Here is a 23,321-nt window from a genome sequence, read left to right as displayed (position 1 = left end):
CGCAGGTTCTGTTTTGCTCTTCAGACATCAAGAGGTGAAGCCTGCCCCAACAAGGAGAGTCTGTGATGAGCGAAATTATAACTGCAGCCAGCCGTGCTAGCGACTTCACCATCTGCTGTGAAGTCTCTAGCTTGAATGCCAGCACTTGTGGTAGCAGGCATAATGATGATAATATTTTCCACTTCTGTAGCACCCTCTGTCCAAAGGTCTCTGAGTATGCTAGAGATACTAATTAAGACCTGCAGTACCTGTGGGAGGTGGGCATGAGTCTCCACACTACCTTTTCTTGCTTGCAGAGTCTAAAGAGACTGTGGCGCTAATCTTTGGGCAGCAATTCCTTCCATCCGACGGCTCTGGAAGAACTAAAATCCTCTCGTACTGTTGTTAGTTTACATCAGAGCTGTATTAGAGGGGCAGTCTGACTCGCGTTAGCCTGCTGGAGTGTAAGGCAGGGAGTGATCTTCATGCTCCCGAGTGGGCTTGTTGGGGGAGCCGCGGAGGCTGGGCCTGCCACAGCTGTTCCAGAGTTTCTTACAGTGTAAGTCTTGCAGTAGGTCTTACAACTCGAGTCCGGTCCTTAATATGTGGCCTTCTGAGGAAACTGGACTCTTAAGATCAGACTGCAAACACCCAGTGCAGTGCTCTACATGTAAAAAATCATAGAATAGTTTGGGTTGGAAGGGACCTTTAAAGGTCACCTAGTCCAACCCCCCTGCCGTGGACAGGGACATCTGCAACTAGATCAGGTTGCTCAGAGCCCCGTCCAACCTGACCTTGAATGTTTCCAGGGATGGGGCATCTACCACCTCTCTGGGCAACCTGTGCCAGTGTTTCACCACCCTCTTTGTAAACAATTTCTTCCTTATGTCTAGTCTAAATCTCCCCTCTTTTAGTTTAAAACCATTCCCCCTTGTCCTGTTGCTACAGGCCCTACTCAAAAGTCTGTCCCCATCTTTCTTACAAGCCCCTTTTAAGTACTGAAAGGCTGCAATAAGGTCTCCCCGAAGCCTTCTCCAGGCTGAACAACCCCAACTCTCTCAGCCTTTCCTCATAGCAGAGCTGTTCCATCCCCTGATCGTTTTCGTGGCCCTCGTCTGGACCCGCTCCAACAGGTCCATGTCTGTCCCGTGCTGAGGACCCCAGAGCTGGACGCAGCACTGCAGGGGGGGTCTCACCAGAGCAGAGCAGAGGGGCAGAATCCCCTCCCTCGACCTGCTGGCCACGCTGCTGGTGATGCAGCCCAGGGTACACAGGCCTTTTGGGCTGCCAGCGCACATTGCCGGCTCATGTCCAGCTTTTCGTCCACCAGTACCCCCAAGTCCTTCTCGGCAGGGCTGCTCTCAATCCCTTCATCCCCCAACCTGTACTGATACCGGTAGTTGCCCCAACCCATGTGCAGGACCTTGCACTTGGCCTTGTTGAACCTCATGAGGTTCATATGGGTCTGGTTCTCGAGCTTACCTTAAATATAGCCAGGACTTAAGTCCGCAGCAGACGTGTCTCCTGATCAGACTTTTTGTACGTGAAATCATCACTCCTTGCCTCCAAGCAGTGAGTTGAAGTGCCTGTGTATGGCAATCCACAGTGAGCCTCGCACCAGTAACGTTGGAGATGCTGCCTGAAAATGCCTACAAATAACACAGATTCCCCCCGGCTGAATCCATGTTCTGTGGTGGTGTCTAGAATTCTGGATGCTTTTTTTTGTCCAAAGGACTTTTTTTTTATACAGCTTTATTTTACTTTATGTAACTCAATCTTTCTTATAGAAGACTAACAGGAAAGCTTTTCCATGATCTGCATTTCCATAGTCTGCAGGAAATGGATGAATAACGCTGTATGGAACCATCAGGAAGGAGTAAGCGCATGAGAAAGGGAGAAATTTGACCACAAATCTTTAATGCATGATCCCAACACTCACACTCCTGCATTCAGAAGTATGTTCCCATGAAGATCCATTTAACATGCTCTTCAGTTTGGTAGAGTTGTGGCAGGGAAGCTCTTCCTTCCCCTGATGCAAGGTGTAAAATAAAACCTGCTGGGATCAAAGATACACCTACTATCCACCATCTCTAAGAGGAAAAATACTGTTGTCAAGTGTCATTGTATGGTGTGTAAGTGTATTTGAGGCTATTAAAGACAGTTATCCCCAGAGCTTTATGCATAACAGGTTAAAATGGAGGAGGGTGGGGGAACAAACCCTTGCTGTGTTTAATTATTGCTGGGTGCTGCATGCACTTTTCTCCATTATTTACTTAATCTTAAATGCCAGATGCTAAAGGGCACCAGCATCAATTAACTGCTTAATTAGACTTGCAAAGAAATCATGTAATTTAGTTATAGGCAAATAAAAAAAAGGAAAAAACGCACAAAACAGAAGCTCAGGGCTGTCTTTGCAATCATTTTTAAAGCTCTCTGCATCTATTGTTTGCTTTCATTGCTTGCAGGAAACTCTTTGGAGCATTCTCTCCTGTAGGGAGGCAAATGGCTGGATGCAACATCACTTGTTCATTGCTATTCTGAGTGGGTTTAGCCACAGCCTGCTTTGCTCTCCAAATTCTTTTAGCAGAGGTTTGGATCAGATGCCCTTTGCGAGAACTTGTGTGGCGCCTCATCCTGATCCACAGGAGAACCTCTCCTTCTCCCTCTGTGATCTGCGTCCCGTTCGGTGCTTGCTCTGGGTACCTCGTCTGGTGAAGACCAGGCACTGTCCCCTGTTTCTGCTAGGAAGATTTTTGTGGTGAACACATTTTTGTATTTTGCAGTGTATTTCGGTATTTTAGCACGCAGCCAACAAAGCACCCTATCTTTAGCAGAAAGAGCCCTGCTTCCCTCACTACAAAATAGTAAGAAGCAAGATGCTTTTATTCCATTAGTTCCCACTCTTGTGAATAAGAGTGTTCACAGGAGTGGAGTGCATTCATTTTTGTTTCACCAAGGCCTACAACACTGTCTGAATCTTTATCTTGCAAATTGCCTTAACAGAGCAATAATCAATGCCTTGTGCTTGTGTATACGCAAAGTTTTTCTTCTGCATAGGTGCTGCTGCCTTTCTGACTCTGTAACCACTGTTCTCACGTTGGTATCAGCAATATTGTCATTTAAGTGCCTTTGCAGCATCCCATGTTTCACAACTTTTGTTTCTTTCTTAGTGCCTAGATGCTGGAAGCTGCTGATGTATTTTTTTCTCAAATGTCCTGAAACCTTTCTGAAAACGAGATGGTGTTCAGTTTCTTAGAGCTTTGTTCTCTCTCGGTGCCCATGCAGTCTCAACACTGCTCTTTTCCTTTCTGAAAACACGACCCAGCCCTCACAGAGTTCCTGATTTCTTCAAAGTACTGTATAAACATTATCTAATTAAGTATATATAACATGCCCTAAAGTATCTTAAGGGAAAACTGCAGCACAGGATTGAAGTTTCCAGTCACTTGATCCAGTTTAAAATCTGATGGAATCACTATTTTTCAAAATGCTGTGCCTAATGACGTGTCTCAAGACAGGAAGATGGGGAGCACTGGGAGCTGCCACTGGTGAGAGCGGGGCAGTCAGGCGAGTTCTGTGTTAGTTCTAGAGTTGGTTTGGATATGGACACTAAGGTAATAAACAAAACAACAAAAAAGAAGAGGAGCTGCAGCATTTGGATCTTTCCTGTTTTGATATATATAATCAGCTCTACATTTCCTGTTGAAATGTTCGTTAAAATTGCAGCCCCTGTGATTATGCAGCTGCCTAATTCAAATCAATGGGGCTCCTGAAACAATTTCAGATATTTTTAAATACTGCTGTAGAACTTCCTTGTTTACAATGTTATGATTAAGTGACTTTTTTCTAAGTCATCTAAAGCATTAATAAAAATCTGTTTAGCTTTTCTCTCTTTTTTTTTTTTACTCTGAGCGGCTGCAAATAATGCAAACCTTGCTTTATGACTTTATCTTTTACTTCTTAGTGCAGCATGTCTATTTGTATTGATAACTAAATCAGAAGCCCAATTACCAAGTCCTTTATAATTCCTAGTAAGCCATAATTGACTTCTTCTGTTTTGAAATCCTAATACAAATAAATAAAATTAATAGAGCAGCAGAATAAATAGCACTGAGAGTACAACAGCCATGCCTTGCTTCCAGCTCACTAACTTTTGGAAGCAACTGTTGATAATGTCTATCAGCTAAAATACTTTGATGTTATAACTGGCTGTCCAGAAGGAAGATTATAATGTCCCAGGGGTCATTCAATAGGTCTCATGCTGAAAGGGAGGTGATTTTAGTTTTACTGGAAAGATCCTTTCAAGGTAATTTCAACTCTTCTGCTTTGGAATGCTTCAGAGCAATGCTGGAGTTCTCATAAGTTTGTTTTAATGACTTTGGGTTATTAACTTTTCACTTTTCTAATAACTCCAATCCCTTCTACTGTTTCAGAAGCCTCGGCACAATTCTGATGTGTTTAAGTTGCAAACATTACAGGAAAATACCTAAATCAAAACATTGTGGGTGGGAGACTGCGTGAGCGAGCAGATGTTTACAGTCTCTGACTTCTGTGGTTGAGAAAAAGCAAACACGTTTCTGTAAAAACTCAATGTGGTAAAAGCATTTTAGCTGCCTGTAGTTTTTGTGCTTCACCTGCCTGTGAAGGTATTTCCGTAGTTGTCTTTTGCTTTTATTTCCTCACCCCAGCTGTACTTATTAACTCCCTTGTTTAACTCCACTTGGGCATGGTCCCACCGGGGAGCCAGGAGCAGGGGAAGAGGCAGATCTGGCGCAGCTCAGAGCTGGCTCTCGTGGTCGCTTAATCCCTCACTGAGCACATCTGCTCGAGCTGGTGCTGCTAGGTCAAGCATCGGGGTGGCCAGATGTGAACGACTGCAGATGTTTTAGCAGTGTGGTGTGGCTGAGCCCAGATGCTCTGCTACCAACCTGCCTGTGCTGCTGTCGCTGCGATAGCAACATCCCTGTTCACAAAAGGGGGGATGAAATAATGGAAACCGTGCAGGTCAAAATTGGTCAATGCTGACTGGTGATTGCTAACTCTATCGTTACTGGGTTTAGAAGTAGATGAAGATTTTAAATGAACTCTTGTTCTTTGGTGCTGAAGAAGTAGGATGCAGCCTCTAGGACAGAGAAGTGAGTATTATTATTTAGGTATCATCCTGTGTGTCCTCTTGGTATTCAGGACTTGTGCATCTATTGAAAGTTGGAGTTAGATGCTTTGGATGTGGACATGGGAAGGGAATGAGATGGAAGAGGACAGGAAAGACCAAAGCTTTTTCTTATTTTGACAGAGAATAGTTTGAATGTGATTTGGCTACTGCACCTTAATGGGTAATCCCCACTCTAAGCCTCAGATGAAAAGAAAAAATCTAGAAGGCTAGGAGGATTTCTGCAGACTTTTCTCAGATGTAAAGTGAGCTACTGGATAGCACAGCCTTTAATGATGACTTTTTCTTCGAGCACAGAGCTAATTCATTGATTTAGCCTAGTTGGGTAAATCTGTTTTTTGTTGCTTGCACATCCCACACACAGAGACCTTGTGTGCCATTTTTCCCTTCCCTCACTTGTCCCTCAACATATATTTTTCCTAAACCTCTGGCTGACCTGTCCCAGCAGTGCCATTCGTGCCAGCAGCACAGTCTCTGTGGCACTCGGTGTCATTGACCCCAGTGGGAATTGTTCACAGCAGCAGAGAGTGAAATCTTCTCTAAACCAAAACTGAAATGAATCTTTCTCGTGGAAGACTGCAACGCAAGAGAGCAGATTTCTCGGCGCACTTGCTCCCTGGGTGTGGATCATTGGAGACCAAGAGTCAAGGTTACCTATGTGGTATGCTCTTTTCCTACACCAAAATATTCTCTTTGATGACTAAGCATCATGGATCTGTTTCTTGACTTACCTTATTTCAAACAGGCTAGGTCCTGCACCACGGCAGTGTTTGGTTCAGAGCTCTCAGGATTTAGAGAGATGGAAGAGTTCAAGCAATGCCAAGAAGCAAGAGGATCTTCCAAACAACAGGAAGGAGGGATCAAGAGGCTGTGTAGGGGGAATGCAGACTGAAGTTGAAAAAGAAAAATAGGGATTTTCTGGGGTAGGCTATTCTTCAAGTTGGTGTCGGCAGGGCTTGCTACAATAAGCATGTCAGCCTCTCGGGATTCGCGAAGTGCTCTGTAAACTTCACGGCTGTAGGAAATATGCACAGGGATTGCTGCATCCATCACTACAATGCATCCATGGCTAGCGTGAAATACAGTAACCGCTTAGTGCCACACAGGAACCGTCCGTAGGGCAGAAAGTGAAAAGTGTCTCTTTAACTTGAAGGTGGAAGAGGCAGAATGTGGTTACGCGAATGGCATTTGTACAGGACATGAGGGCTGATCCACAGTCCTGATTCGTGCCCACGTCCCCAAATACAAATGTTCTGCCAGGAAAATGCTTTACCTCTTCTGTAACGGTCCATAACCTTTAGTTCATTACTGCTTCAGAGAGTGAGTGTCAGCTATTGAATCAGAGGCTTGAGACCAAGCTACATGTTGGGATTGTGCCTATGTACATGAAAGCAAACGTAACCTCTTCTTTCTGAAAGCATTAATAAGTGGAGATGTAAAAGTTCGTATCTGTGAATTCTGCCACGCTCACATCAGGGTTGTGAAGCAAACAGACAGTAGGAGAAGACGGTTTCCCAGTTGGGGAGAATCACATCAAGGGACTGATGGAGTTTAGGAGATAGCAGGCACAGGCATACAGCCATTGTTATTCTCCAGGGTGGAAAAAAATGTGTTTCTGGCAGCAAGAGCAGACAATACCTGGGAGCAATTTGAAAAGCCAGGCTAACTCCCATAGCTTGCTGGCCTCCAAGATAACGCTTTTACCTGTGTCCTGTATCCCACTGCAAAGATTTCCTGCTGCTGTTTTTTCCAACTCATGCTTACTTTCCGCAATCTCTGTGCCTCCAGCAGCTTTTGAGCTAACTTTGCACTTCTTTAAACTTTTTTTTGCCTTTTGTAGTTTGACTTGTGTGATAGAGGATGGAATGCCTTGCATCTGTAGGGAAAGACAGTCTCTCCTTCAAGACATGCATGGACTTAGATACCTCTGCTGCATCCTAAATTGAAGGGTTTTGCCTCTGTTATTTGGGATTTCTCGACTGTTAAAACATTTCAATGCCTGTCATTAGCGAAGGGGCGTTAGGTTGACAGGGCCAGTTTCTCAGTCCCCTGTATTTACTCACCTGCATCAGTTATGCTGAGCTTAATTTTAATTATAATCCACTGGGTCACCTGTACTCCATCAGACTTTCTCTAAGGTTTTGTTTCATTAGAACTTTATTATAGAGCTGATTTTATTTTTTAAAGCCATCAAATTCAAGGCTGAGCTATGAATTTTCCTGTTAAGCAGGAAGATACCCTGGCTCTGCGCTGTGATTCAGCAGATTCTGCGCGCTCAGCCCAGGCTGTCACCAGATCAGTGCTGTCAAATTAAGTAGCATCCTTGACTTTCTTTTCCTTAGTTCCTCTATCTGTAAAATGGAGACAGTGCTAATCTCTCATTTGTGTAATTGTGTAATGTTTGTCCGGCACTTCAAAGATGCCAAATACAATAAAACTGCCAAGCATCCTTTCACTAGCAGGATTGATGATTTACACCCAAAATGCTCATTTTTGTGCTAAAACAAGATCACCTGAAAGATACTGCGGTTGGAACCAAACCAAGGAAGGGGGGAGGAGGAAACCATCTGTTACACAACAGCAAAAATGTTTCAGGGCATTCGCCTGGGAAGCTCTGGGTGACGAGCTTGGAATATGAAGGCTTATTTATATGGATGGAGCTAATTTTCTCTAAGTTATTCATTTTTCACTTAGGGAATTACCTAATCTTACAAGAGAGTCTAGGAGGAAAGATTCATTTATTCTTTGTCTCGTTCAGCCCCAGGCAAGCCTGAAGATGCTCTGCCTCTTCCAGTACTGCTTTTTAACTGATACTATTAGTGGAGCTTAAAGATTTTCTTCTTCTGGGTAAAAAGGGTTAATCTTTCTGGTTCCCTCTCACCCTTCTCCTCTTCTTTTTCTGGAGAGTTCTTTTTTTGGAGTCTCTGGCTGTTTCTATCATCTTCTCCTCCTAATCTGCCACTATCTGAAGAATTCATTACATTTCAAATCAGAGGCCCTGCTGCATACATTAGCAGGTTTTAATAGACTTGCCACGACTCAAAAAGGAGGAAAAAAAGAGAGAAGATTTAAAACTCTTGTCTTGCCGAAAGCAGACAGATTGACTCAAAAATGACTCAGTCAATAAAAGATGAGTTTTGAAAAGGCTTCCCTCCGCTCAAAGGGAGCTCGTATTCCAGCGAATTAGGTTTTTCTAAGCCCACTGTCAGAAATTAATAATACATACAGCATGTAAAATGGATTTAGCCCTCTACAGCCTTATACAAACATATCTTTGACTTGCTAAACGTGACACGACTACCAGGATTTTCCAGCCTTTATCCCAGGAGTTGGTCATCTCTCCAGAATGGTGACCTCAGTGGAATTTTTAAGCACATCCAAAAAAATTGCTAAATGAAATTTTCATTAAGAATACCTTTCTACCTTCACCCTTTTTCTCCCAAACCCTCTCTGTCAGAGCATTTTATTATTTTATTATTATTTGCAGTCAAAATTGTGCCAAAAGCTCTAGTTTAAACTCTCAAGCTATTGAGTCCTTCTGCTAGACTCTTTCAGTGGCCTTCTTTTGAAGAAAGAGATACTGAGCCTTCTGCATTGTAGCAGAAATCTGTCATTTGGGTGTTGTTTTTTTTCTGCTGCCGCAAAAAGGCTTATAGGCCATTAAAATATCTCCTTCTTAGAAAAAAGAAAGGGCTTCTGTCTTATTAGATCTATCCACAAGTATTCTTTTGTGATTTGAAGTCTTCCCCAGGTGGTCCTGCTCACCTTGCTTAAGGTAATTTGAACATGCAGGTGTGAAATCAGTCACCACTCCTCTTGGTTCCTCCACCAAAGTCCGTCAGCTGATAAGAATTAAAAGCAGTACTAATTTAAACCTCCTTGGTGATTTGGCTAGATCCTTTATTCAAACTGCCCTTGTTTTGCATTTGGGCAGAGCTCTAAGAATCCACAGAAGGTGTTGTCTTTAGCAGGTAGGTCTATACACCCTTATGGGTGGCTGTGGGCTGACTGCGTTTGTCTGTCTCTCATTGTTTTCTCATTTTTCCAGATCCTGCTATTTTTATTTCTTTTTTTTTGTTTAGATTTCAGAGTGCTTGACTCAGTCCTGAAATCTTCTCTGCATTCTGTCTCTCTGAAAATCTTATTCCTACTCTTTTTTTTTTTTAATTATTTATTATGAATTACCCTTTAAGTTAACTTTGCAAAGTCACTGCGTGTCCTCACCTCCTCATGGATCTGCTCTGTTCCCTGGCTGTATTACGCTACATGTTGGCTCTGTTGTCCTGTGCTTGCAGGAAGTATTGTGTGAATGTATGGCAGCAACATGATGTCTGGCTCTGGGCTATATCTCCTAGATGATGTAGAGAAACTTTTTAAAATGTTGATGAAGAAAAAACCTTACTAAACATTCCATTTTGGACCATTATGTGCTGTACAGATGTTTCTTGGACTTGAAACGGGCAGAGCTCATATTTTTTTAATATCTTTATAGCTTGTATGAAGAGACCAAGCTTAGAATTGTTGACAATATGCACCCAGAAAGTGCAGGGATAATTTTTTCTTTCCCATCATCGCAAACAGGAAACTTGCCCAGATTTTCTTGTGCTTCTCTGGCTCCAAAGAAGAGATCTCTAAACATGGGTGTTGGTGTTTGGAAGAGGCTTCCATCAAAGTAATGAAAAGCATTTTTCACAGAGGTGAAGGTAATGAGCTGGTTCAGCGCTAGGAAAAGTATTTCACTTCGTAAGAAATTTCTACTTTTATCTCCAAGGGCAGACTGTTAGGTTGGGGTTTTTTGGTTTTTTTTAATATAATTTTGATATGTAACTAGAAATGTCCTGTTATCAAAGGACAGCCAGTAGAACATCACCTTCTCCAACACCATTTTCCCTACTGCTGAAGAAATTTGGGTGACTAGATCTCTTGGTCCTTCTTGCACCAGCATGGACCCTACTTAATGATTTCTGTCCAAGAGCCATGAGTAATTGTTTACTCGAAATTAGATAGGGCTTCTGCTCTTTGCCCCACTTCACTTGTGAACGTTAGCCAAGCAAATATTGGTTCTTCGGTCCTATTATAAGATACAGCCAGGAATTATACAGCACCCCCAGGAAGAAAACACTTCTCTGCCTTGCAGATGTTTAGTCCTCAGTGCTTAAAAAGCGTTGGAAGAACCAAACATACAAGACCTAGAAATCAGCTGGATTTTTGCAGTTGAAAGAGGTGCTTGAGTCATTCTCCTCAGGGTCTTTTATTTATAACATACCAAGCTCCTTCCCAGGATAAGTCTCCAAAGTTAATGTCCTGTCATCTTGTGTCATAATCAGGAGCTTCTGGTTTTCTTCTGAAGATGTGCTGCTGATGTTGGTATAGAGATGAACAAAACTGAAGGGAACAAGCTTGACTCTTCGTCTAGTTTTGTGCTTGTTTCCAATTTAGTTCATTTTTTAATCTGTTCCATGTTCTTGAAAAAGGAGTTTTCCCAGTGAATATTATGTCACTTTAGCTTCCAGCTGCTGTGCTGGGACATAGCCACCCAATAATCTCCTTAGGGATAATTGCTGGTGTCTTTTCAGATCATTTTTGTGAAAGGTGACAAACTGCTTGCCACAGTGAGATGTTAATAACACGGAGATGCCCTTTGTTTGAAAGCTGGTGCAGAAATTACCCCATGCAGTTGTTGGAAAGTCAGAGTTGTAATGGTAAGAAGTGAGGAACGGATCTGTTCATTTGCATATAATACCAGGGCTTATGTGTCATCTTTTGTGTAAACCATACAATTTCTGGCGCGGTAGGGAATGTGCGCTCATAATACAGAGGGACAGGAACATGGGCTCGCTCTCAGCACGGATCAGGGTTAAAGAGATGTCATCTACTAAAAAGGAGGGGGTTGAAAAGAAAAAAACATGGTCTGCAGGAGCTACGTGGAGAGAAACAGGCATGGATATTTAATGAATCCAAGTTGTCACACCACCTCAGGGGAAACTATACATCCCGTTGTCCCCTTTGAGTAGGCATCAGAAAAAGGGAAGAATCTGCCTCCTTCCAGGTGTGTGTTGAGCTGATCTTTCCCCGCATCTGCCCCGAATCACAACTGAGACCGACTGCATGTTTTTCTTGTTGCTCTTTAGTCAGAGGCTGCTCAACTGTCCCTTTACAGTCAGATACGCTACCGATGTCCGAGATGGACATCTTTCTCTATGACACTGAAATGAAGCTCTTAAAGACCCTTTAAACTGCAGCTGAGGGCTTTCGAGCATGTTTCCAGTGTAGGTTTCTCAGCTTTTTCATAGAGATGATTTTTTTGGAAAACAAATGGCACAGGTATCTGTGTTGTCTTGTGACTTAGAACTGGAGAGGTCCATCAATACTTGTTTTGCCTTTTTTCTTCCTACTTCTCTCTCTAGGAAGCTAGAAAACCTCTCTGAGTAGCCAGTCAGTCCCAATGATGAACTTAACAATTAGAGCCTTAGTGCCCATCTTCCAAAATTTCTAATAAAATTGCATGAATATTTAATACCCAATTATTAAATATTTAAAAATTTAAAACTGAACTGGTTTGGAAGTTAGCACATGATGAATAATTCAGAATTGGGAAACAAGACGTGGCGCTTGGGCTGAGACAGATTTTACCTTTCCCGTCTCCTTGCCCAGAGATGATTTTGGTGGTCCTGCCAGTCTTGGGGACAGTTTGTGGGCATTGCTTGGAGACTTCAAGCCTTCACCTCTTGCTCGAGAGCATTAGCACAAGGTTAAGGGAGATAACCCTCCCTATCCATAATAACACTTCAGACTCCTGCGATGGAAATATGAGCTCCAGAGGCTGGAATAATGTGATTGAAAGCCTGGTTATCCAGGAGATGGCTCTGTTTCCAAACATCTTTCATGCTTTAGGGAAAAAAGATTGCTTGTCTTTACATCTGTGTCACATTCCTGCAGTTTTGCTATTTGAAATCCCCTTTTCCCCTCTTGCTGTTCTGCTGCTCCATGCTGAACCAGCGTTTCATGCAGCTCCAGCACGATCATCTTTAAAGGATTGTTTTCATAAAGTGGACACCAGAAAACGAAGTAGAACATGAAAAATTTGCCAATAAAAATAGGGCAGAACCTCCTGTCCTGTGAGAGGAGGTCCAGGGCATTCGGAAGAGCACACAGAGGAAATGTCTGGTGTGATTTTTTTGATCAGAGTAAGTGCCTTTGGGCCTGCTGCAGGAGCACGAAGAGAAAAAGAAGGGTCCGGGGAAGGTTTGACTGGTTGGCATCCAGAGAGCTTTCAGGCCAAGAGCAATATGTTTGCAGTGCCAACACTTCAAAACACTATTAAGGGGGATAAACGGAAAAAAAAAAAAGGATTGAATAGGAGGAGTGAGTGGAGGCTTTTTAGAGCTTAGTTTCCTTTGGAACAAAAGCCCTAAAACAAACTCCACAACCTTCTTCCATTAAAAACACAAATAAGGTGGCGTGCTGCAGAGACATGCCTTTATCTGTTGCAGTGCAATTGTATTTTCATCCCCGCTGGCTGGCTAAAACGGTGTGCATTTTGCCTCACCGTCCTCTGCGACCCTCCAGCCTGCCTGCGTGCTGCGCACAGCGGAAGCGGTTCCATTAGCCCAGGCCGTGCAAACAAATGAAATGGCAGGCTGACCTTTCAGCAAAGCCACCTTACCTAAGGGATGGGGGCACTGGGCATTGTCTCAAAAAAAATGAGTTCTGGAGCCGGTAATGGTGTTATAACGTCTGTCAAGAAGAGAGGCAGTTCATGGGTAGGAAGGAGTTTAGTCCAACACAGCAGCATGTGCTTATTTACAACCGCCTTCCAAATAATCAGGGAGTCTGCAGGGCTTAGAATTCGGTCTGTGCATCCCAAATAAGAACTAAAGGACGCCCGTATGGTGCCCTGTCCCATCTCAGACTCTGTCTTACACCGCATAGTTATTTGATAAGCTACTTTAGAAATGGTAGGGATCTCTTTAGGTGTTTATTAATTCCATATTTAGATCCATCTGCCTGCAAAGCTATGATATCTTCGTGTTGTGAGCACAGACTTCACAGTGCAGGGGAGAGAGGGAGAGAAGATACTGTAAGTAACATAATGTTGGACAGTATCACTGTCCAAATAGCATTTCCATGAGTCCCAGCATCGGAATTTGAGCATAGAAAGTTTCTGGAGTAAGAGCAAAACTGAGAAAACCTGTGCTCCTGGGAAACCTTGAAATCATCTCTTGCCAGTGGTGAAAAGCTCCTGTTCGTAGCCTCAGTGAACATCATTAGATAATAAATTTTAAAGCACTCTCTAATGCATGATTGAATATTGTCCACCTATAGTCATTGTGAATGACTATAACTCCTGCAAATAATCTTCACTTTGAGAAGGAACAAACAAATATTTCTGGAGCAGTTTTTCTGTGTTTGTTTTAATAGCAGATGTTGGATGCTGTTTCAGAGGTTTAAATAGCATCCAGTGTTTTGGGGTAGTCGTAATAGTAGTGATGTGCCAGTGGAAACAAGGTAACGGGCAGAGTGCAGGGGAGGTGATCAGACAGGGGATAAATTCGCCTATTAGATGCTTCTGCAGACCACCCTGTGTAATTAACAATGCATGTTACATACGTTAATTATATAGTCCCTAGGATTAATTCTTGCATTAGACACTTGAGCAGTTTCGAAACCACTCTTTTTCTTGGAAACAGCCTGGTGGAGAAGTGATTCTCCTTCCCCTGACAAGCGATACGAGTTATGCCCCTGTTCTTCCTACCAGACTTCCCTGAACTGCAGCCCATGAAAAGTCCCAGTGACTTTTTTTTTTATAACTCCAAAACGGATTACCTGGAAAACAGGTAGGCTGGAAGACTTAATGCCCGATATTTGCTGGCTTCTGAAGCAGAAGATAACTAGAAGCAGAAGTTCTAGAAGCAGAAGATAACTACTTTCCTGTAAACTTAAGTGACACAGTATATTTGTATTTTTAAGGTGAGGCTATTTTTGGCATCTGAAGTTAATGACTACCTCCAGCCCCAGCTGACATCACTTTGTTCTGGGAAGCGCTGTTGGTCTGTAATTGCCATATGGAAGGGAAATGTGGCTAGAAGATTTTAATCATCATTTGAGGGGTGGAGGGAGATGTCTTCCACGTTGGTTCACAATTTATGACCAGAGTGACAATCCTAACTTCGGAACGGTTTGTGCCATCTCATACTAATTGGTGAAGTCCACCTCGGGCAATCAATAGCTCTCCTGAGGTTAATTTGTCCTGTCTGGGGTGACTGCTGCCATCCCCACTGAGTTCTGTATTGCTGCAAGCAGGCTGTTTGCATCATTTAAGCCAGAGATTTTAAAGCTACCCAGGATCTCTTTACACAACACTGCACTGCCTTCACTGAGAACAGCGTGGACACGCTGCGGGGGTGGCTGAGGAGCTGAGCTGGGCTTCCAAAAGCCCACTTCTTTCCTGCCTTCCCCCATTCCAAAACAGCTTTGCCAACACGGAGGAGAAGGGCAGAGAAAGCTGCAGGCAGTGCCCACGCTGGGGTCCCCTGAGGGAGCCTTTCGCTCGGCGGTGGTTCGTCTGCCAGGGCTGAATCCCGTACCTAGGCCAACTGCAAGTGTGCTTGTGAGTTTTGCAGCCTTGTGTTGTAATCTCAGCATTATCAGAAGAAGAAAGGAACCCTTTACTTAATCCTAATCCATATTATATGTGTGCGTAGGTACTAGGAGCGAAAGTTTATCCTCTTCCATAGCTTCCTCTCTCTAGTCCTCAATGTCCTGCTTCTTTCACCCTAGCCTTCTGATGCCCTCTGCCACTTTGTGCAGGTTATCTGAGGATAAAGGTTAGTTATGGACTTATTTCCAAGAAACAGTACCCTTGTAAAGATACGTGGGTTGTCTGAAATGGGGGCTTCAGACAAGCACCTTCAGTGAAGAGAAACACACGGGAAATTTTCTTGGGCAGAGCCGTAGCTGGCCACGGCGGTGGAGACCTTTGCTTGTGTGATGCTGCTTTGAAAACTCTTCCCTGAGCTGCTGGCAGGGCAAGCTGGTGGCTGGAGGAGGGGGCTGGGGGATGCGCTGAACCATATGGTACGTACAGAGTTTAAAAATAAACCGGTGTTGACTGATCAAATAAGGTTTGAACTTAGGTTTAAAATTGAACAGCCAGTGCAGTCTGTTGAATATAAAACTGTTTTTACCTTCAAGAAAAGTTATAATTCGTGGTTGTAATGTCACAAATTGCAAGTTTTGCAAAGAGCAGTTTGGGTCTGCCAGACTGTGAGGTCGAGTAAGGGTGGCGTGGGGCTGCCACGCGGTCGGGTCGCGTGGTCCCTCTCCCCTGCTCCCTCACTCACCCAGGGCGTAAAACACACCCGTAAATCTAGCACAGCGAATTTTATTTCTCAAAAGCAATGGTCGTAAACTTTCCTGCATCAGAAAATGCTCAGTTCTTCTTCTATTAGGCTTTATTTAATACGATACAATTTATTTTTATATTGTGTCCTTCACAGAATATCACAGAACTCTTTTCAGGCACTGTTCGTCATAAACTAAAGCTGGAAAAGAAGATTTCAGCTCAGGTTTGAACAGGGGAATGACTGGAAGGATCTCGGGTGCGGAAGGGCAGTGTTAGAGTTGCAGGGAGTCGGATGGGAAGGACAGACCTGCAACAGGAGAGTGTAATTAAATAACAGTTTGGGGTACAAGTGGGGGTGACATTGCATGGCAGGCACGGTGTGGTGGAAATGGAGAGAAGCAGCTTGTGCAGATGGGAGAGAATAAGGGTAACTGTGGCCTTGCTTCTTGGAATTGAGGAAAATAGCGTTCCCTCTTCCCATTATGGATCTTGTGAGAACAGGATGGTACTGACATCCCTTCCGTAGGCTGGAAACAAAATCTAAGCAGTCTGTTTCTTAAGTAGAGCAGGGTTGGTAAAAATACAGTATCCTCCATAGCGGTGTTGTGCGGCATCTGTCTGAGGCATTCTGGCAGGGGCAGCAGGGACAGGAATTCACGTGTAAATGCTTTATCTGGTGCGTGTTGGAGTGAGTGACCCCCAAACATGTTACTAAGGGAAAGTAACCTTTAATGGAGAGCTAGAAAGGACTTCAGGCCTTTCTGAGAGAGAGATGTATTAGCTGGGCTCGCAACTGAATTAATGCAGCTGCATGGCTTGTGGCATCTTTGAGGACGGGCAGAACAAATTTGTGTTTTCCTGGAAAAGACTAGTGATACATTTAATTTCATGCCACTTCTGGCATGCTGAGAGCCACATTGTTTCCTCCTCTTTCCCTGGGGAAAAGATTAAGCGTGGATTTGGTTTTCTTTGGTGTAGAGACTGCTATTGCTATTGATTGACCTAGCTGAACTCAGAGGAAGAGCCAAAGCTGAGGTACTTCCAGGCAGCTGTGAACATTTTCAGATGTAAGGAGTGTAAAAGCAATGGAATAAAAAGCAGTGACATTTTCAATATGAGACTGAAAAAGCCCAACTCATATTTTATTTATTTATCCAAAATAGTTTGAATTATTCATTAATGTCGATATAAGTGTGTGAAAATACAAGGTGTTTCAAGAAGCAGCATCATTAGGGGAAAGTTATCATTTGGCAATATTAATTTTGTAACAGATTAATGATTTTTTTTCAGTGAGGATTTTTTTTTTCCCCATCAGACTCTTCAGGACAGGCAACTTTTTGTGCATACTCTTGGCCTGAATACAAAGGAGATGGGGCAGTATTTCCAAATATTTTCCTTTTCTCTCTGTTCTCCTCCTTTTTTTTTTTTTTCCCCAGGAAAAGTAAACAGCCACTCATTATCCCTGACCAAGGCATAGCCTGCCAAATCTCACGCTTATTTTCTCAGTTCTTATTTGTTTCATTAATGCTTTGGTGAGGGATGCTTCTGCGTCCCTTCTCTGGGGTGAAGGCTGTTTATGGTGTGACTTTCCCCATCCGTGGTTTCTGTGGAGCACACCTGCAAATTCTCTCGCCCGTTTTGTGCACGTGTAACAGAGTCGAACATAGGACCTCACACGAGTGCTCTAAATACAGGGATTCTAGTTTTCAAACACTGCCTTTTAAAGATATAATTAAACCTAATTCTCCAAATGTTGTGAAAGATCCTAAACGATCAAGACGTTCAATGTTTTGTAGGTGGTAGATAAAATGGGTGGCAACAGTAATGCTGTCATGAGAAAGCTGCTCTGTTAATGCACTTCGACCCACCCTGAAAGGATCTCCCTCTGTTCGGTGGCCTCTACGGCTGTACCTTAAACATTGCTCTGAAATACGCTGAATTGCACTCTGTGCAAATGATGATTTTTAAATCAATTTTTCCTGACTGTGCTAGAAATTTGGCGGGAATTAGCGGTATTAGGTGAGGCTTAAGAATTAGTGCCGTGACATCTTTGAATTCAGACGCAGAGCAAGCAATGAGCTGCCTCTTAGCTTAACATCTTCATTTGGTGGGGGAAATATTAGAAAGATTAATTACTGTTGTCTCCAAGCCAGTGCACACGCTGCTTGTGCTGTTCTCTGGGTGCAGGGAATCCGCGGCGCTGGAGCAGAGCCATGGTGTGGAGAGGCTACTAGGTACCCAGTGCCTACAAATAGGCATCCTGTGCCATTTTAGATGCCCCAAAGTGTCTGAGACGTTGGCCGGGGGCTGGCTGGTATGACAGAGAACCCGCAGGAAATCTCTTTCCTGCAGAAGCGTGGCGGGAAGCTGTGAAAAATACCCTAGGGCATCTCAAATGGCTTGTTTCAGCAGTGGGATCCCATCCTACATTTCTCAAGTCTCTGGTTACCTTCCTACCAAGCTACTCTTCGGTGAATCCTCCTCACAACACGGCTTCCTGGTTGTATCAGCAGAGCCCTCAGCGGAAAGTAGGCGAGTAGTCACAGTCCTGAGTGCTGAGTTAATTTGGGAGGAGCCCCTAGCTGAATTGTTGCCACAGGGTACGTACTGCAGGAGGTAGGCATCAGCAGTTCCTGTAGCTGAACTACTGAGGACGTAAAGGAAGAGCAGTCTCTGTTTTACAGAGTTCAACGGACCTTTCACTGGGGGCAGTTGCAAACTTAGGCATTCCTATCGTGTCCCTGTACCTGCTTGTGTTTTTTTCTGCCCTGTCCCCAAGCTGTGCCACTAAAGGAACACTGTTGGGGAATTGCTGATGGAGCCACGGAGGGGATGACAAGGCTTTATCCTGTCCCTGGCTGGTGCTGGCACATTCGGCTGTGTCTACGTTAGCAGTTACCGAGTTCAGCACCTTGTGCCAGTGGCTGACACGAGACATCTCTAACAGGGAGATGACGTTTTTTCATGCAGATGAATTCCTTCAGCCAGGACGGCTGACGCGGTAATACACCAAAACTGCCGCAGGCATTGGAGAGAGGTCCAGGAGGAACAGCGGGGAGGAGGTGAGAGCACGCTGTGGGAGTGAAGGCTTGCTAGTCCTTCAGTTAAATTGAAAAACTCAGGATTTCTTGCGTAAAAGACTGATGTAGTCAGAGTTTTTCCTTTTTCACCCTGAGGGTAATGGAGGAAGGCAGTTGCCATCACCTAGTTGCTATTCTAGATTCACATGGTTGTAGTCTAACTAGGCCAGCGCTTTTGGGTGGGTGATAAGGCTACAACCCAACGGGTGGGAGGATGCTCCTGATGGCCATTAGCAGCACCAAGTCTGAGAGACAAAACAGTGGAAAAGGCGCTAACTCTTCATGAATAACGAAAGCTGTTCAAGGAGTTAATGAATTAGGGTGCCATCCACCCCCAAGGTTATAAAAGTCAGGAAAGGCAGCCTCCAAGATGCGGTAGGAAAAGGCAGATTTACTTTTCCAAGGCTACGCTGCATTTATTAGGAAAAAAAATATCACTGTTGGACATGTGCGATATATTAAAGGCAGTGCTGTCTCCGACAGTGGCGAAATGTTATTTACCGCTGCAATGTGGTCACTGAATTTTTACTTTCATATATATGATTTTGTCCTTAACGGTTGCATAGCTGAATGAAGACTGTAAGAATATTGAGGTCAGAGCTGCCAATTAACCTCCTGATTTCAGAGGCTGATTACTCGATTAATCAAAGGACCAGACCCAGCTGAGATGATGGGGAAAAGGTTGTAACAATCCAAGGGAGGATTGAGTTAATCATGCAGTGATGAGTTTGGTAGGAATGGGAAGGTGGGTGGTCAGGAGAGACACAGCCTTTTCAAGCTCATGAGAAGGGGCTGTAAGCCACAACCCTTTGGGCTTGTAAGCAGGGTTTGGATACTCTACTTACCTTACATCCCCCAGCAATTGGGGGGGTCCCTGTATAGCAGTGTTTTAATGAACAAACTGCTATGTGATGTTCCCCATGGCTTGCTGCTCTTAATAAAGCGAGATACAGCTGGGGGCAGACCCAGAGTAAAGGAAATATTTTGCTCGTACATCATCTCCACAAGCAGCTCAGGAAGGTGGAGCTGAATTACCCGGAGGTAAGGAGTTGGCCAGCATTAACTCTCCCTGCGTGGATGCTCTCACTCAGAAGCAAAGGGACACGTAGTTCTCTTTAACCGTTAAAGACTTCCTGTCCTTGCCTGGGGATTAAGCTGAATTGGATTAAGGCCAAAGTACTTCTGAGCAGGGGCATCCTCAGTGGCATTTAAGGCACTTTAATTTAACACCCTGAATTATCCTTTTGTCCCACCTGGAACACCTAACTAAAGCAGTACAGAGGTAAGAGGAGACTCACATTCTCCTGGTGCACTTGCAGCTGCGCAGAGGTGAATCACAGGCAAGTCCCTGGCCTTGCAGTTGCCATCCTACATCCTTCCTGCACTACGCTTGGGAGGTCGATGGAAACACTTTTCGGTAAATACTTGAGCAAAAACTTTTCCAGCTTGCTTGGGAAACAATAATTCTTTAGCGGGGGCTGTATAAGCCCAGCCAAATCCTTCCTTCATTCTCACGCAGTCATCTGGCTGAAGTTTCTGCTGTCCTAGTGCTGGACTCTGAACTAGCTAAAATAAAGACATGTGGCCTACATGTGCTGCAGTTATGGCTCTGATCACAGCACAGACAAAGCCTTAAACCTCAGAATGACAAAGAGGTATCTGAGTGAGGAAGTCTATTTGTTCGCTGTTAGAAAGAGTCAGTTTGTTTTTTTCTAACCCTGGACTGCAGTGTTGATAAAACAGGCTGACTTGGGAGACATCTCTAGTGTATATTAAAGTAAAGCCAATCTCTGTAATTAATGGGGGGATAAATCGAGGTTTAATTACTCAGAAGGCACCTTGGGTGAAAGATTCATGGTAATTGTTGTGTATCCTCTTGAAGGATTCACAGTGCTGGCAGCTCCCTTCGTAGCAATAAAATACAGGGTGAGTGGCAGGCAGTCTCGCGGGACCTCTCTTCTAGGGACTAGTCCAGTTAAGGTAGCAAATGCAAAGAGGCAGTGGTACTCTTCGGGCTTTTTATCACAATAAAAGCCCCTTCCCAAATCTTAAGGGATTCCTAAGCAGTGTGTCAATTTGAGATCAAAGCACTTACAGTCAAATCAAGAGTACGTTGGAGGAGATTTCCCTTATAGGCAGCTTCCTCCTAATGCAACCATACAGAGGCATATTTCTTACCATTTTTCCACTTTCTTGCTTCCTGTAGTGTAACACCCTTCTCTTGGGTTCCGTGTAGAAAATAAGATGTGTGCATGTGGGGAAATGGATGCTGTAGCTTTGAATTTTGTAGTACATTGTTAAAAGGCTGGCCAAGCAAAAGAAAAATTCATCCCGCCAAGACACATCTGTTCTCCTTATTCTCCAGTTTATGATCTTTTGGTCTGCTGGGGCCAGGAGGAGAGGAATCTAAGTTGCCTGTTTCTTTGCTCTGCCTGCTTAATTCACTTTTTAAAAATTTAATTAACCTTTTCAATTCACTGAGTTTGGCTAGCACTGTAAATACGGCGCAAGGGCTCTGTGCTGATGACGTATAAGAAAGTACCTGTTTTCTTCCCCTACATAGAGCTGAAGAAGCAAGTGGAAAGTGCAGAACTAAAAAACCAGCGTCTGAAAGAAGTTTTCCAGACCAAGATCCAGGAGTTCCGCAAGGTGTGCTACACACTAACGGGGTACCAGATAGACATCACGACTGAGAACCAGTATCGACTCACCTCCATCTACGCTGAGCACCAAGGGGACTGCCTGCTTTTTAAGGTAGGTCTGCGCGCCCCTTGCTGCACCTGCTTCTTTGGGTTCATGGTTTTCAGCATGCCAGAATGTATTTTCTCTTCCTCAGTGATTAGACTGGAAAATCACTGCCCCCGTGCTATGTGACAGGTTGTTCCTTACGAGAGAACTTTCTTCTTTTAAAAAATTACTTCAGAAGGTTTGGTATCTTGTCTCCCACTTCTATATCAAAGCCAGGAGTAAAGAGAAGAGACTATATATGCATAATACCTAAGGCATCTGGCCTTGCACTTCACCTTTTTATATTATCAGTTATATATGCCGCAGCAATGAAACCTTATGTAACCATCAAGGTTTCATCCTTACTTTACTATGAGATATATGTCCTTACTGTCTTTGCTATCCTCGAGCTGTGTCATCATCTTGTCTTTACATAAATTGGAATCCCTTTTGAGCAGCAACTCCTCCTTGTGTGTGTGAAGTGCCATTTATGTGAACAGCACAGACGAGTAGCAATAACAGTCTGTCTTCTGTCAGTCTGATACCTGTATTGGTCTAGGTGATCTCAGGTTGGGTTCTGCCTCGATAGGCGCTGTTTTTCTTCTGCGTTACCTTCCAGCTAGCACAGCTGGGTTGACACATTAGAGAGCTGAGGTGTGACATTAGAGTCACCAAGCTGTTAAGTTCCATCTCCACGTTGGTTCAAATGTCAACAGCCCAAGTTTACAGGTCAGTGGGAGAACTTTCTCCTTGTGAGTGGCAAACACAACTAGCACTTAAAATCATACCTGCCTCCCACTGATGCCCCTGGGGTGAGTCTCATCTGTGAGAAGGATGAGGGTTTTGGAGGCATTCAGTACAGAAGGGGACTGTACAAGCAGGAACGGGAGAAGTTCTGCTTCTGCAGACCTACTGCTGTGTGCCGCGTGTGGATTGCTGCAGTATTGTTTATTTGCATAACAGGACAAACATTTTCCTGTTCTGCAACTTTAGAGTCAGAAAAAAAACCACCAAGTAAGGCAAGTGAGGGTAGTATAAGACAGCACCTAGGATCCTTAGTAAAACTAGGAAAATATCGCCAAAACGGTTCTATTACTTGCCTTATGACGTTTCTGGACTGAGACAGATGACAGCAAGAAAATAAAGTTCACTGTCTGAGGAGGAGGATAACTCTCTTGGTTTTAAGGTACTGTCCTCGAATCCTGAGAACATTTCTCTGTTGAGATGGTGCAATGCTGTTAGCTCTAAGACCTCCAAAGGCCTGTGCTCACACCTGTAGCGTTAAATGTTTAGTGAATGAATCTTCAGCAGACTCCTGGAGATGTCTGGATGCCATGCCCAGACAGTACAACTAGCAGTTCTTTCTGCATCGTAGGAGAGATGGTGTGCTTGGAGAAAGTTAAGAAAACGTGAGAAAATTGCATACTGACCACGTGAACAAGACCTGACTGACTTCTCAATAGTTTGTCTCCAGTAGGATCAAATTCTTCTTCATGTCATGGCAATAGAAATAATTTACATGCAAGAGAATGAATAATCAAGTATGGATTCCTCTCCCTAAACATTCTTCTTGCTTCCTCTTCTTCACTCAAGTCTTTATTCCCCAGGTATGTCCAGAGGATGGAGGTAAGTGTCGCCAGGTAGAGCGGCAGCAGTTTCAAGATCTTGCATTTCCCAAAGCCAAGGGTGGATTACTTATTGATTCATGGAATTCCTCGGCCTCTCTTACCTCACGCACCTCTTCGGATAAGAGAAGCAGATTTGCTAATTAGAGCCCGAACAACAAAATCTCAGACTCTTTCTCCCTGTTCAGAAAATCGCAGACAATTCCCACCGTCTGCAGCTTAGAATAGCAGTAGAATATAAACAACAAATTATTTCCTTGCTGAGTCCAGGCAGCTGGTTCTCATGCGTGTACCAAGGCTTGAATCCTGACTACAGCTTCCAGCAAGGTTGTGTGTTTATGCTGTGGAATTTCTGAGCCATAGCAGACTGTGGGTGTTTGTGTGCATTTCATTAA

At 43.9% G+C, this 23,321-nt stretch overlaps 1 protein-coding gene across 2 annotated transcripts in view; it reads left to right on the top strand.

Annotated features, from left to right (window-relative positions):
* Positions 1–23,321, top strand: part of MAD1L1 (mitotic arrest deficient 1 like 1) — a 379,609-nt gene that overhangs the window by 263,813 nt on the left and 92,475 nt on the right. For both annotated transcript variants that reach the window (XM_075165310.1, XM_075165311.1), the window contains one exon: positions 21,138–21,328. In XM_075165310.1, coding sequence (XP_075021411.1) covers positions 21,138–21,328 — 191 coding nt within the window. The remainder of the gene's footprint in view (positions 1–21,137; positions 21,329–23,321) is intronic.

The sequence above is a fragment of the Calonectris borealis genome, chromosome 16 (genome assembly GCF_964195595.1).
Source record: "Calonectris borealis chromosome 16, bCalBor7.hap1.2, whole genome shotgun sequence".
Classification (NCBI taxonomy): domain Eukaryota; kingdom Metazoa; phylum Chordata; class Aves; order Procellariiformes; family Procellariidae; genus Calonectris; species Calonectris borealis.
This window is presented reverse-complemented; position numbering and strand designations above follow the sequence as displayed.